Below are 15,318 nucleotides of genomic sequence, written 5' to 3'. Positions count from 1 at the left end.
CAGTGATAGTACAAGACAGCATATAAGATACTGAAAGCTCTGGGTTCACCACCCGGTAAAATTATCAGAGTTGTTAATAGGCAGCTGTCAGTCTGAGGAAACCACATGTCTTCCAGACTGAAGTCAGAAGCCCTAGTTGCAGTATCAGGCAGATTATCAAAATTGCCCTCCACAGTACAGAGAGATGTGCAAACTTGGCTTCTACCAGAAAGATGGTGGAAAATTCTACTTTAATGAGGTCACATAGGTAGTGTGGCATGGCCATATGGCCAGAATTAATAGAAAGCCATATTTTAGCAATGAACATGCAATGAGACCCATATAGATGGATCCTTTTCCCCATGCTGAGCCAAATTAACTCCAATGTGGATCAACAAGGGCCAAATGTAAGCGAGAAGGCTTTCCTTTTAATTGTAAGGCAAACTTTTAAGCCCAAGTTCATTGTTGCAAGGTGAAGATACCGTAGTCTTGGGGTGTGGTAGCCTCCTAATGCATCTATTAGATTTGCAGGTATTAAATTGTTTGCTTTTTATTGTAGAAGGCCTTCCACAAGCAAAGCAACTTGTTGGTCAAGCAAGTCACTCTGCTTCACCAAACTATCTGACTATTTACAGGGCAAAAGACTAAACTTTTAATTAACTCTGCCCTTAATATTTTTAATGTCCTTCATAACTCGAACCTTAAACACCCTTAACCTGAGTTCTAGCCAAATTTTAAACATGCATTAAAAGCAGATATAGGTGCTGATGCTGCTTCTCCAGAGCCACCTGCCAATATTTTAGATTTAAAAAAAGCTCTCCAGTTGACAAATCAGGGAAGCAAGGAACATGACTATATACAGAGTGCTATGAACTAAAAAGTAAACAAACTGAGAAATATTCTCTAATCTAGCCGTTCTAGTAATTTTAGGTGGAATATTTTCAGACAGGTGTGATATTTTCAGATGTCTCTCTTTAATTGCTATTATTTTACCATTACCACACACCTTGGTTCTCTGACTTCATTAGACGTTTTATTTGAATTGGGAGTACAGGACTGGACCCACATTTAGGATAGAAAACTCAAATTGTTACTCTAGTCAACCCACTGAGTAGATTCAAAGCTCTGACCACTAACTTTGCTGTGATACCAGGTTGAAAATTAAAGCACTTCTTGAACAAAAGGGGGAAAAACTTAAACACTTCTCAACAGGCAAGGAGACTAATGCTTTGTGGGTGCTACAGAAACAGTAGGATTCCATAGGAGTTGGTACCTTAAGAAATTCTGTGATACAGTCTGTCAACTGCTTGTGCCCTTGGATATTTAACTCCAGTTCATAAAATTTCGATATGAGTTTGGACTCCCTGCCACACTGGTTACAGCTAGAATTAAAAATAAATTAAAATAGATCAGTACATGGCTTAATGTGTCAGTCATTTAACCATCATAAAACTTTACTGCTGAAGTTCTTCCTCTGATTGTTAAACCAGGAGAGAGACTGGATTAAATGATCTCCAATACACTGTTTCCAAGACTGCATGGGTTACAGAAGAGGACCTTGTACAGACAGAAGACAGCATCTAGCAGGAGTGCAGAAATGCCCATTTACAACTGATATTTATGCATGTTTCAAATATAGTTTACGAGTCCACTACCGGGAAACAAAACAGGCATTGGGGCAGCTTAATACCATATATTCTAGATATAGGGAATTAATCCACATACTTTAATTCAGGTGGCTATTTATTTGTGAGTTACTTTCCTTACTAAAGGATGAATTACAGAAAAATAGGCAAACTGTAGAATGTTAAAAATTATGCCATCTTATTTTTAAGAAACTCAAGACTTTGAAAACATATTAAATTATTTTTAAACTAGAAAGTCACCTTCCCTTCTGCTACAGATTTAAAAAGGCTTCTTCCCACTTATGCCTTCCCTTCCCCCCTGAAAAAAGCCTTCAATATTTGTAGAAACGTGACCAGAAGAATAGGCAAACACACTGAGCAAGAAAGCACCACTAGAGAATTAAACCAACTACTTACACAGTGACATACGCATACTCTCCACAAAACTGCTTTTGAACAATGTTCCGTACATCTGGATTTTTTTGTTTAGACAAAGTATCCTCTAGTAGTGACATGAATAGCTTTGAAAATTCCTGGGCATCCTAGAACAAAACACCAATACTTGGTAATATATTGCAACTCAAAAGTGGAGTCAGAACCTACCTCTCTAATTTACTTGAAATGTCAGTGATGGAGACCCACATACCAAATTACACAAAAGCTTACTAAGGAGCACGATGAATAGAAAAATACAAATCAAGAGGGCTAAGAAAAAATTGAACTTGACTAAAGGGAGATTAAGACACATAGCATGAGAACAGCAGCATGAATTAAATTGGTACAGTGCTGGTAGCTAAGAAATGTTTGATTTCTGCATTGCAATTTGCAGGATTCTGAACAATAGGAGTGGCTTATATACTGTATAAATCCCATTATTCTCACTTTATAACTCCACATTGTGAACCAATCTTTTCCCCAGAAGAATACTGAAACAAATATTTGACTGACAGGCTTTTTCAGAGCATTGCTTATGTTGTAAAAACAGCACACAGTAGTTTAAAGTGTATTAATCTTCCTTTGTTATGGAACAGCTTCTGTGTGAGGAGAGATTAAAAAGACTGGGACTTTTGAGCTTAGAAAAGAGATGAGTAAGAGAGGATATGATGGAGGTCTATAAAATCTTAACTGGTGTGGAGAAAATAAATAACGAAATCTTATTTATGCCTTCTCATAACACGAACTAGGGGGTCACCAAATGAATTTAATAGGCAGCAGGTTTAAAACAAACAAAAGGAAGTATTCCTTCACACAATGCACAGGCAACCTGTGAAACTAGTTGCCAGGGGATGTTGTGAAGACCAAAATTATCACAGGGTTCAAAAAAGAAAGCGATACATTCATGGAGGATAGGTCCATCAATGGCTATTAGCCAGGATGGGCAGGAATGCAACACCATGCTCTGAGTGTCCCTAGCATCTGTTTGCCAGAAGCTGGAAGTGGATGACAGGAGATGGATCACTTGATGATTACCTGTTCTGTTCATTTAATCTGAAGCACCTAGCCATGGCCACTGTTGGAAAACAGGATACTGAACTAGATGGGCCATTGGTCTGACACAGTATGGCAGTTCTTATGTTTTTAAGTAACAATTTGTGACAATACTCAATCAGTTTCATGCCATCATTTCTTTTCTTCTCAAAATAATGTTTTATGGCATTTCTTTTAAAAAGGCCAGAACACACTTGCCATACTGAATATTAAAATCATAGAATCATAGAAGATCAGGGTTGGAAGAGACCTCAGGAGGTCATCTAGTCCAACACCAACGAAATCATCCCAGACAGGGCTTTGTAAAGCCGGGCATTAAAAACCTCTAAGGATGGAGATTCCACCACCTCCCTAGGGAACCCATTCCAGTGCTTCACCACACTCCTAGTGACATAGATTTTCCTAATATCCAACCTAGACCTCCCCCACTGCAACTTGTTCTGTCATTTGCCACCACTCAGAACAGCCCAAGCTCCATCCTCTTTGGAACCCTCCCCCCACCCCCCTTCAGGTAGTTGAAGGCTGCTCTCAAATCCCCCTCACGCTTCTCTTCTGCAGACTAAATAAGCCCAGCTCCCTCAGCCTTGATACCAGCTGTCAACTAGACATGGAGCCATTGATCACTACCCGTTGAGCCCGACGATCTAGCCAGCTTTCTATCCACCTTACAGTCCATTCATCCAATCCATACTTTTTTAATTTGCTGGCAAGAATACTGTGGGAGACCGTATCAAAAGCTTTGCTGAAGTCAAGATACAGGACGTCCACTGCTTTCCCCATATCCACAAAGCCAGTTATCTCAACATAGAAGGCAATCAGGTTGGTCAGGCATGACTTGCCCTGGTGAATCCATGTTGACTGTTCCTGATCACCTTCCTCTCCTCCAAGTGCTTCAAAATGGATTTCTTGAGGACCTGCTCCATATTTTTTCCAGGGACTGAGCTGAGGCTGACCAGTCTGTAGTTCCCCAGATTCTCCTTCTTCCCTTTTTTAAAGATGGGCACTATATTTGCCTTTTTCCAATCGTCCAGGACCTCCCCCGATCGCCACGAGTTTTCAAAGATAATGGCCAATGGCTCTGCAATCAAATCAGCCAACTCCCTCAGCACCCTCGGATGCATTAGATGACCTCTAGAAAAAACAATCACCCAAGTGTGGCTCCATTATCCTTCTGGGTTTCTCATACCTCTTTGAGGCCCATCATGACACCGCTTTGCAGCGTCTCAATACACAAATACAGGTTACTTCTGTTTACATGATAGCTCTAGTCAAGCAACAGAAAAGTAGAAGCACAAGCAAACAAGACAGTATGATTTTAATCAGTTGTTTCATTTTAAATCTAGGGGCAGCTCCTCAAGGTGTAAATCGGCACAGCTTCAATTAAATCTACCAAACAATGCCAATTTAATCCAATCAACAGGTTTTTATGCTCTGTTACAGGATAAATGTTCCACCATGCCCAATTTGTTCAAAAGGAAAGCTCGCCAAATTTAAAAACCTCGACTACCTGTTGTTGTCCTGTATCCAAACCTAGCGCTTTAACAAACCCAGAGGGATCAATGTATCGTCTATTACTGTTCTGTAACAACGCAAACAAGTACTGAAGATGTTCACAAATTGTCTGGGGTTCATAATCTATTGGGAAAAAAAACATGCCCAAGTTAGTGATCAGAAAGTTACTGTTTTTCTCAAAACAATACAAGAAAAAATTAAAGTCATTCCAATTAGAATAATTTACTTTTTGTTAGTCAATGGATTAAACTATTTTTAATACACATCTTCATGGTCTGAAACAAGCTGTCCTTGTTTACAGCTCAGATTATAAATCGTCATGAGTCTAAAGTGGTTAAATTAAGAATCAGAAAATCAGTTCTAAAGATGACAGATTTTCCCATTTTAGACTGTGCTGCCTTTCCCACAGCCAACACTCAGTAGGGGGAGAAGGCCCTAAGGCTATTAGTTAATAATAAATTCTGTTATGTTGTACACTTGAGGTTTTCCACAGTATTTTGTTGCTTTCAAGTACCATATCTTCTGAGTACCTCCTCCATCAAATGAAACGATGGGCTAAAAATACCTCACAAAAAATGGACAAAAATTCATTTTATCTGGTGTGAAATACCAGCTGCAATAGTAAATTTAAGCAGCATGGTAAGACAGATATTACCATGCAATAATCCATGGTGTAAAACAGAAAGCAGCGTACTGTTAAGCCACATTAACTGCAAAGCACACCTATAGCACATTAAACAAAAAACATAGGCCACTGGTCTAATCTGGTGTGAACAATCTAGTACATTATTCTGGCACCAACCGTGGCCAATGCCAGATTTTTCTACATAATTTCCTTATGTGGGATTGAAGTTCTCGCATGAAATATGCCTATGGGTAGAATCTTCTTCCTAACCCCAGTCAGCTGGTGGTAGAATAATGTCCTGAAACATGAAAATTAATATTTCTTATAATTTTTCCCTCTCTAGTCACTTAATATTGTTTACCATGTTTCACTGTATAAAGCAGAAAATGACTTCACACCATAAGGTTCACAAAATTTCAGAGTAGCTCATTCATATACATTAAAACTTCTCTCTTTGCTCAGATAATTAAAACAACTTTTGCTTATAACAAAACAAAGGCTTAGGAGATGCTATGACCTTCCACTAACCTCTGTCTTTTGGGATGCCTTGACCAGTCACATATTCACTGCAGGTGCTTGGACACAAGTAAAGGGCCTGCCGAAGTTCCAAGTTAAGAAACCACATCTGCAAGAAAGTGTTCACGTAGCATGTGGCTCCAAGGTTTGTTAGGCCTACAAAGGCGTTCTAACATAAAACAGAAAACATTATATGAATTAATTCCTGTTTAAAAGGAGCAGATTGATAAAACTGTCAATTAGGCTCTTTCTACACTACTGCTTTTAACTGAGTTAGTAACTAGTTATTGGTGCTGAGACTCTACAGGTTTATGGAGTTTTCCTTTAAACTTCTTAGTCTCCAACAGTACGTGTCCAATCAACATGATGTCATTAAATAGACAATTGTTCATCTGTAATTCTGCTTATCTGCAGATATCATCTGACTCCATTTATACTAACATACGTCCCTGTCCTGTTTCTTAACTCTGAAGGGAAGCATGTAACATTTTGAACTTCTAAGGGCTTGTCTACATTACCGGCTGGATCGACTGGCAGCAATCGATCCAGTGAGAGTCGATTTATAGCGTTGACTCCAGTACTCCACCAGGGCGAGAGGCGCAAGCGGAGTTGACGGGGGAGCATCAGCCATCGACTTACCTCAGTGAAGACACCACGGTAAGTAGATCTAAGTACGTCAACTTCAGCTATGTTATTCACGTAACTGAAGCTGCATAACTTAGATCGATTTCTCCCCCCAAGTGTAGTTCTCTTCTGGTGATTTCTTTGGATGCCCCTTACCCTTAGAATATAGAGAACTCATTGCATTCTGCTCATCAAGGAAATGAAATTGAATGCTCTAGGGCAGTGGTCTCCAAATTTTTTTGATCGCGCACCCCTATCAGTAAAAAATTTTTGAGCACACACCCCCTGCCGTGCCGGCTCTACCTTTTTGCCAAAGCAAAAAAAAAAAAAAAAAAACCACGCTCCTCCTGCCGCACACCCCCAAGGATCCTCTTGCGCATGTCGCTTTGGAGACCACTGCTCTAGGGCACTGAGCACTCAGAGTTGGTCTCAGATGGGGAATGAGCAGCTAGTGCCTCAAATCTTTGAAAGTTAAGGGAATTCCAGACTCATGCTAGGGAGCTGAAACCCAGTAGTGGGAATCCTGTCAATACGGTATTCTTTGAAGAAGAGGGTTCTTCTATGTAGGCCCTTAACCTACAAACACTTAAGCACATATGTAAACTTTACTCACATAAGTAGAAAGCATTTGCCAAACTAGAGCTACAGTTTGAATGACAAAAATGAGTTTCTTTTACCTTTTTCCTCCGTTCAGAGTTTGGGTCATCAATGTTGTGAAAGCTATTTTCATCAATTTCTCCTAGCCAAACATGTTCACCAATCCCAACCAAACAGTTTGGGTTTCCTCTGCAGTTTCTTCTACAAAAACAGTTATGGAAACATTAAAATATAGACCATACATTTGCCATTTGTAACTAGTGCATAAACAGGCAGCAGACAAGCTGAACCAAATTATTTTTATTTGCAAAACAAAGGGCAACAGCAAACAGAATAAAGAACACTCAGAAGTAACTTAAGAAGTTCTCTTTATTAATAGTACGTGCTCTTTAATTTATGACCAATAGGCTCTGGTTTTTACTGAACAGGCTTGGAGGTACGGTTTAGTGTTAATCTCAGTACAGCTCACCCAAACAAAATCCTTGTTTTAGTTGTCGAAATGAGCAGAAATGCCACTTTCTCCACACAGGGCATTTTTATTTTGTTTTACAAAGACAATTTACAGCTCACGGTGACTGTGCCTGATTGCTCTTGACAATGCTCCTATGCCTTGTCCAGCTATGTACAATTTCATCCTGCTCACCCACACATAATATGGTGACAAATCAGAGAGGGTGGAAAGGGCTTGATGTTGTAACTTGTTCAGGAGGCACTTATAACCCATTGGGGAGAAGGGGGGGGAGAAGAGAACAGGTTTTTTTTTATTTTAACATACTTAAACTAAACTGGATGCATTAATGGTGTATTTTCTACCTAAAGGCATTTATTACTGTGGTATGAGAGTTTTCAAAGAAATTTCTGTACACAACCTTCCCCCCCCCCAATATTGGACACTGAAATAGCTCTGCTGCCGTTATGGTAAGTCCATCTGAAGTTTGAACAGGTTGGTTTCCACCAGGCATAAAGTCCAAAGTTAATCACTTTGGCAAGACATTGGAAATTAAAGGACCAGTGCCACCTTAAAAGTCACCAATGTTTTGTTTTTACTTACTACTCTTAAACACGCAGAAAAATGAACTGACAAAGTAGATCTTCTTTGCTTCAGAGTGCTTACGCTCTAGGTCCTGCCCAGGGCTCTGGTCCCCTCTAGCCAGCTGCTCAGTCTGGGCGCTGCTGGGCGTGGGGGAGGGGAGGTTCTCAGACGGGGCTGAACTCCGCAGCCAAGGGAACATGAGTCGCCCCAGAACCAGCGACCCCCCGCCATGACAGCGACGCGCTGAGCTCTCCGGCTGGCGGGAGGCCCCTTCCCGCTCCTGCCATCGGAGCCGGGCCCAGGCGCTCCCCTCAGGGCTGGCGGGGCCCCGCCAGGCTCCTCCCCAGCCTGCCGGGGAGAGCCCGGCCTCGGGGCGGCCCAGACGCTGCGGGGACGGGCGGGTTTGGGCCTTCCTCAGGCCGCTGGGGGGAGGGGGGAGGGGCGGGCCCGGTACCTGCACACGCCGCGCTGGCAGGGCTCCAGCCCAATGCGATAGGCCGCCTCGATATGCTCCTGCGTCACCTCCTCGGGCGGCACGGTCTCGGTCCAGCGCCAGGCCGCCTTCTCCAGCTGCAGCCGCGGGGCCATCCCGCTCCGCGCCGGGCGCCGCCTGCGGACTAAGGGAGCGGGTCAGACGCGGCCCGGCCCCACGCGACACGGACGTTGAGCGCGCGCCCGACGCCTGTACCGCGCGGGCCCGCAGGGAGCCCCCCCATACCGCGCGCGCCCGATAGCCCCCGCCCGCTCCTCCGCGTGGTACCTGGCCGCCCCCTGACTGCAGCCCCTCCTCCGCCGGTGCGCGGCCCCGCTCAGCCCGGCCGGGCGGCTCCTTGGCTGCGCGCCTGGCTCCTGGCTCTCGGGCCCAGGTAGGGGCTGCGCCGACGCGGTGACGACATGAAGCGACCGCACGTGAACTGGTGACGTGGAACACACCGCGCGAACACCGTCCGCGACGTGAGACGCAGGGCACTGCGGGGGGGCGTTCCCTGTCGGTGACCCCGGGCTGTCATGGGGCGGGGCCTAGTTAAAGGGCCAGCAGAGACTAAATCTCGCCCCCACCAGCCCGTTTACAGGGGTGCAAGTACCAGCGTGCAGGGCTCGGAGCTGGTGTTCAGCGCGCTGGGAGAGCGCTCCGCCACGGCGGCGCGTTCACACGGCCAGCGAAGCCAGAGCAGGCTCGGGCGTGTCCGTTGGGTTCGGAAAGCTCTGGAGGGCGGGTCTGTTCCTCTGAGTTCTCTCCTGTGCCGGTCTGTCTAGTTCTGCTCGGACATACACCCTGTGCCACAGGGCGAGACGCGGGGTCCGCTCATCCAGATCCACCCGCGAGGCAGCTGCCTGCGACTCCGCCTCGCCTGGGGGCAGCTGTCCGCCTCTGGCTCTCGAGCTTCGGGCTGGCTTCGACAGAGCCGGGTTCTGGCTTTCTTCTCTCTCGGGAAATAGGTTGGGAACTGAAAGGTTTGTCCCTGGCCCAGCCAGGGCCGGCTCCAGGCACCAGGCACCCAAGCTGGTGCTTGGGGCGGCACCTGGAGGGGGGCGGCGGCGCGGCGCTCTGGCCGCCGGGGGGGAGAGCCGGCTGGGGCGCGCCGCCCTGCGCGCTGGCTGCCGGCGGGGGGGGCGGGAGCCGAGCCCCAGCCGGGGCTCGCCGCCCTCCTCCCAGGGCTGGGGCGGCGAAAAAGCCAGAGCCGGCCCTGGGCCCAGCTGCACGTACGCAGCCTTGTAATCTGGCTTCTTCACTTTCTGGGTCTTGGGGTTCCTTTTATGGTTTGCACCATGCTGTATTCTGGTCCTCACAACTGGCACTGGCACGTTGCTTGTTGGCAGGCCCAGCCCCAGCCCCTGACGGGGATCAACGTCTCCCCGCAGGCATGCAAGCCTGCCCACCTACCCCCCCCCCCCCGATTTCCACCTCCGAGGCGCCCCCAGGCGCAGACGCACTGCCTGGGCTGCCGGGAAAGGCCCCCCCCCCACACACACACACACAGATTTCTTTTGTATTTTTCTGCGCGGGGGGCACAGAAATTTGTGGGCCGAATGAATTCTGTGCCCCCACAGGGGCGCAGAATTTTGTCGGGAGTAAACGGTTTTGGGGATGCATCAATGCCCATTCCTGCTTCGAGAGAAGGGAGAATTTCTCTTCTCTTTGCTGAGCTGATAGCCTCTAGAGTAGAGCATATTAATAGTTACTCTGTTGTACCTCATAAGCTTGAACTTCAGTTTGCTGCAAATTAAAATCCAGCATGGTCAAGGAAGCTCAATATAAGAAAATGTACAGAAAAGGACAGGAATCTGAACCTGTACTAAATAGTCGCTTTGCAAGTACTGTAAGGTGGAAATCTGTGCATATTATTATCTGGGGTGAGATCTGAACCACAAATGAAGGGAACTGAGTATAATCCCCTGTGTGGCCAACAATACATCCACAGATGCTGTCAGTAAGATGGCAGAAATCCTCAAGGATGAAATTGGATCACTTCAGATGAACCAAAGTATACAGCAGTTATTGATTTGCTTCTAGGCCTGCACTTCAAACAGCAGCTGCTCAATGACCTTGACACATTGCCATTTTCTTTGCTTGTGGATGAATCGACTGACAGTTCACTTCAAATGCTTTCTTATATTTTCATCAAATATTTCAGTGCTTATAAACACGTCTCTGAGCATGACTGAACTATCTGAACCACACAGGGCATCACAAAAACTATACTGCAGAGTAACAGCTTTAAAACTTCATTGTACTTGCTACAGATGCATGAAAGTTTAGTTGCATTAAAATTGATGCACTGTTTAGTTTTAAGAGCACAACTCTCTAATCTTCAGTTTATGTCTAAGACTAAGATTTTGCGTGGTTATTTTTACTAAAAGTCACGGACAGGTCACGGGCAAAAAACCAAAAATTCACGGAAGCCGTGACCTGTCCGTGACTTTTGCTGCTGTGGCTCCATGGTTTTCCCCTGCGGGGAGCTGTGGGGTACCCCTTCTGCCCACGGCAGCTGGAAGCTGCAGAGGGGCTCCCCTCCACCCTGGGCTGTCGCCCGTTGCTGGAACCCTGAGGAGGGCCCCCTCAGCTGTCGCCTGTTGCTGGAACCTTGCTGGGGTTCCACTGGCTGCCAGCTCCAGTCCCTTGGCCCCTGGGCTGAAGCAGAGAATGTCACAGAGGTCTCTGGAAGTCACTTATTCTGTGACTTCCATGACCTCCGTGACATAAACGTAGCCTCAGTTAGATCCAGTGTTTGTCATTCACTTTTTATTGTGCTCACAAAGCAATGCAATTGTCTTTCTGGTCATCCTGATCTGACTTTAAAGAAACATACCTCTAGTTTGCACAATCTAAAGTGGGAGGAAAAAAGCCAAGCTGATTTCAAGGAACTGCATTAGTAAATGGAAACTGCCCAGTAAAGATGATTTCCAGTGCTACTGTGTGGTTAGTTGCTACAAATGAATTGCAAGATAGTATAATGAACTAGTTACACGTCAGCCTGCTTTATCTGCAGAATGCTGCTTTTCCACCCTTTGATGAAGAGGAATGTACAGTAAGACAGAAAATTAAAGGATTTAAAGAAGACTTTTCCATCTTAAATCAGGCACATTGGTAATAGTGACCTAGTGCAGCGGTTCTCACAACAACAATTTTGGTGGCCACTCTGACAATTTTTCCTAAATTAGTTAGTTAACTTTAGGAAAAACAAATACAACAAATAAATATGCACATATACATGTGCAAATCATTGTAATTTATCTATGTAGGGTTTTTTTTGCAGACTCCATAATAAAAATAATGTACAGTTGTCCCTATTCTTTACTAGACCTAAACAGAATAGAAACACAAATAAGGTGCTTTGTCTGTTTTGCTTTTTTTGGTTGATTTTCTTTTAATTTTTAAGACTTGCTAGCTAGTAAGTCTGCTGTTGTGAAAAGTGATATTTGTATGTTTGTTAATGTTGCCGGCACAGAGTGCCCGAGGAAAGCAACAGTGGGGTTCGTTGCCCGGTGTGCGTCGCGCCAATGAGCACACCAGGGTGGAGAAGCAATCAAAGTTTATTTGAGATCTCAAAGCGGTGCAAGGAGACTTGGCACGTCTCAGATCAAGCACACCAACATAAGCAATTTTTCTCTTTTTATACTTTACTTTAGCTAAGCTCTTCCCTTTCCCCCTCCCTCCCCCCTATAGTAGTTACATTAAGCAGTAGCAATTACATTTAAGCAGTTAAATCATCTTGGCGACTATAAGTCTAGCTTGTTAGTAACTCTTCTTTAAACCGTTATCTTGTCCTTTTTCCTTTGATCTGTTATTTTGCCTTTCAGCCAGAAGCATGCAGGCCTTATTACTACCGCTTTATACCGGTTTGAGCGGTGTTGCAACTGATAACTGACTGTTACACATTCCATTCTCTGTTGCTGGCTTGTTAGGTCGATTAAAGTTCAAACATGGAGGAGCTTTGGTTCATTTAGGCCTAGTGCAGGAAGGCTTCATCGACACTCGTGGTCTTCCACCCTCCCGAGTTACCTAGGGTTATGCCTAGTGACACCAACAACTCCCTCCTTTGAGAATACTCAACAAGCCTTTGGCTGAGTTGTCTCATATTCTGTGGACAAGATACGATTGAGTGCCATGGAGCTGGGGTTATCAATGAGAGGGTATGTCGGGATTTTTGGGGAACGGGAGGCACAAAGCTTACGGAGGAGCATTTTAAAATGGGGGGAGGGATAGCTCAGTGGTTTGAGCATTGGCCTGCTAAACCCAGGGTTGTGAGTTCAGTCCTTGAGGGGGCCACTTAGGGATCTGGGGCAAAAATCAGTACTTGGTCCTGCTAGTGAAGGCAGGGGGCTGGACTCGATGACCTTTCAAGGTCCCTTCCAGTTCTAAGGGATAGGATAGGAAAACAAGCAATCAGGAGGAGGGTGACAGTACCACACCTGTGAGGAGGAGACGCACAAGGCCACCCCCCAGTCCTCCCAGGTCGGGCAACCAATTCCAAAGGGAATCGAAAACCGTGGGTTCCCTTTCCTGGGCCTTCCACTGCTCGAAAGCCTGTTTGGCCGACAGGACGTGCTTGTTAATGTCCTGTGACTTTTCTGGGACATAAGTACAACATTCACTCCCAATAAGGGCACACACCCCACCCTGGGAGGCTAAAACATAATCTAAGGCCTGTCTATTTTGCAGGGACAGCAACCGGAGCTAGTAAAGCTCTGAGTTAAGGCTTTTTTCTATGGTCAGGGTCTCATTGGCAAACTTGGTGAGAAACACAGAGAGCCTACGATAAAATTGAGTCAGCCGTCCCACCCCATAGGATGGGAGGAGGATCATACCAAACCTGTCTTCTTCTTTAATGGGCTCTGGGGTGGCATACAAGGACCGATGGTATCTGGGGCGACCTGAGGGGGCTTGGGCTAGGACGCGGAGGGGAGGAGCAAGATAGCCTAAATAACAGCTTCCATACCAGCCACGGGGAAGCTATTTGTAGGGACTATTACCACAGACCCAGAATGATTCGCCATAACTAACCTTTCCATTGTTACCTCTTCGGTCCCGTAGGGTAGCATGTGTGGAAAGAGTAAAAGACACATTGCCGATCTGCCAACCGGTGGCATTTAGTACAGGGACAGTGAGATTTATACCAGGACCAACGTAAAATCTACATGTACTATTGCCTGCAAACAAGGTATGGTTATTCGTACTGGTTTGCTGGAAGCATATGAGGCCAGCGGGTGGAGAGTGTAAGCGAATAGGCCGAGGCTTAAGAGTGCTATTATAGTGGGGATTCCAAGAGCCATTGTGCAGGCCCATAAGGGGCCTCCGTAGTGCAATTAGATCGTAAACTTTTATTGTCAGAGGTGCTGTTTTTGGTTATCATCCACCTTTGACAGAAGTCTGACCAATTTTGGGGAACAACTCTCCAGGGCAACCCAGCGGTGTGATGTGGGATCTGGGCACAAACCCAGCAGTTAGAGAGGTTAAACTCTTGGGCAAAGCAAACCTTCAGGGCCTCATACGTATTTGTTTCTAAGTTGATAGGGATTCCTCTCCATCCCGCATGTGCCTGTGGGGAAACGGGAGTCAATGAGAGGAGTGCCCCTATAGCAAAAAGTAACACAGTGGCAGACCCTGGACCTGATTCCATTTTGGGCAGGTGACCCTGGGGTCTAACAATTACAATTCCCCAAATACCCACAAAATAACAATCACCAATAGCAGGCAGATTAAAAACAAAAGGGACCAGGCCACCAGGTTGGGCCGGCCCTGTGAAAATAAACACAACCAATGCTTAAAGTTCTCGCTGGGAGTGTGCTGCGGCTGTCCAAAGAGGCTACAGGGCATTCCCCGCAGACCTCATTGTTGCCTAAATAACAGTTTAAGTCCCAGATCGTCACTGGCAGTCTTTTCCGTAGGCTGGACGGTCCACCGTTCAGGAGCGGGCACTGCTTTTAGACGAGAGTGATGGATCCAGTTTTTGTGTCCCTCAACCTTTGCTGCTGTATGTGAAACCAGCAGGACGGTGTGGGGTCCCTTCCACTTCTCTTGGAGAGGCTCATCCTTCCAGGTACGAACGAGAACGGAGTCACCTGTCTGCAGGGAGTGCACAGGGGCATCCAGCAGGAGAGGCTGCAACTCTTTGGTATACCTGTGGAGAGAACAGAGAACAGCAGACAGAGAGCACATGTACTGAGATAAGAAACCACAGCCTACCTCCCACTCCCCTAACAGAACCGGTGTACCGTTCATAGGCCATGCCCTTCCAAACATAATCTCGAAGGGACTGAGCCCTAATCTGCCCTTTGGGAGAGCATGAACTCGGAGCAAAACAAGGGGTAAGGCATCAGGCCACCATAGGGAGGCCTCCTGGCAGACCTTTGAGAGATGTCGCTTAAGGGTCTGATTTGTACACTCAATTACCCCACTGGCCTGTGGTCGCCATGGAGTGTGGAGCTTCCAGGGGATTTGCAGGGCATCCGATATCTTTTGAACGACTTGAGATGTGAAGTGTGTTCCGTTGTCAGATTCCATCCACTGGGGGAGTCCGAAGCGGGGAATGATCTCCTTGACAAATTTAAGAGCCACCATTTTGGCAGTGTTGTTACGGCATGGGAAGGCTTCAGGCCATCCGCTGAATCGATCCACCAAGACGAGGAGGTATCTGAACCCTTGGGTTTGCGGGAACTCTATTTGCCAAACCAGTCCCGGGCCTGGGGTAGGTTCCAGAGTGGCTGGCGGCACTGACACTCCCGGTCGAGGGTTATTCTTTTGGCAGATCAGACATTCAGCCTGTACCTGGGATGCCAGGGGTCTAAGTCCAGAGGTTAGAAAATATTTATTCATA

General features: G+C 46.0%; 1 protein-coding gene across 1 annotated transcript in view; it reads right to left on the bottom strand.

Annotated features, from left to right (window-relative positions):
* Window positions 1-8,853, bottom strand: part of USP48 (ubiquitin specific peptidase 48) — a 48,331-nt gene extending 39,478 nt beyond the window's left edge. The window contains exons 1-7 of the mRNA XM_029913577.1: window positions 8,760-8,853; window positions 8,454-8,616; window positions 7,047-7,167; window positions 5,758-5,914; window positions 4,600-4,727; window positions 2,022-2,146; window positions 1,253-1,361 (exon numbers count right to left, since the gene is read on the bottom strand). Coding sequence (XP_029769437.1) covers window positions 1,253-1,361; window positions 2,022-2,146; window positions 4,600-4,727; window positions 5,758-5,914; window positions 7,047-7,167; window positions 8,454-8,587 — 774 coding nt within the window. The 5' untranslated portion in view covers window positions 8,588-8,616; window positions 8,760-8,853. The remainder of the gene's footprint in view (window positions 1-1,252; window positions 1,362-2,021; window positions 2,147-4,599; window positions 4,728-5,757; window positions 5,915-7,046; window positions 7,168-8,453; window positions 8,617-8,759) is intronic.
* Window positions 8,854-15,318: the final 6,465 nt, after the last annotated feature.

Source organism: Terrapene carolina, unplaced genomic scaffold (assembly GCF_002925995.2).
Source record: "Terrapene carolina triunguis isolate 2854851 unplaced genomic scaffold, T_m_triunguis-2.0 Scaffold714, whole genome shotgun sequence".
NCBI lineage: Eukaryota > Metazoa > Chordata > Testudines > Emydidae > Terrapene > Terrapene triunguis.
This window is presented reverse-complemented; position numbering and strand designations above follow the sequence as displayed.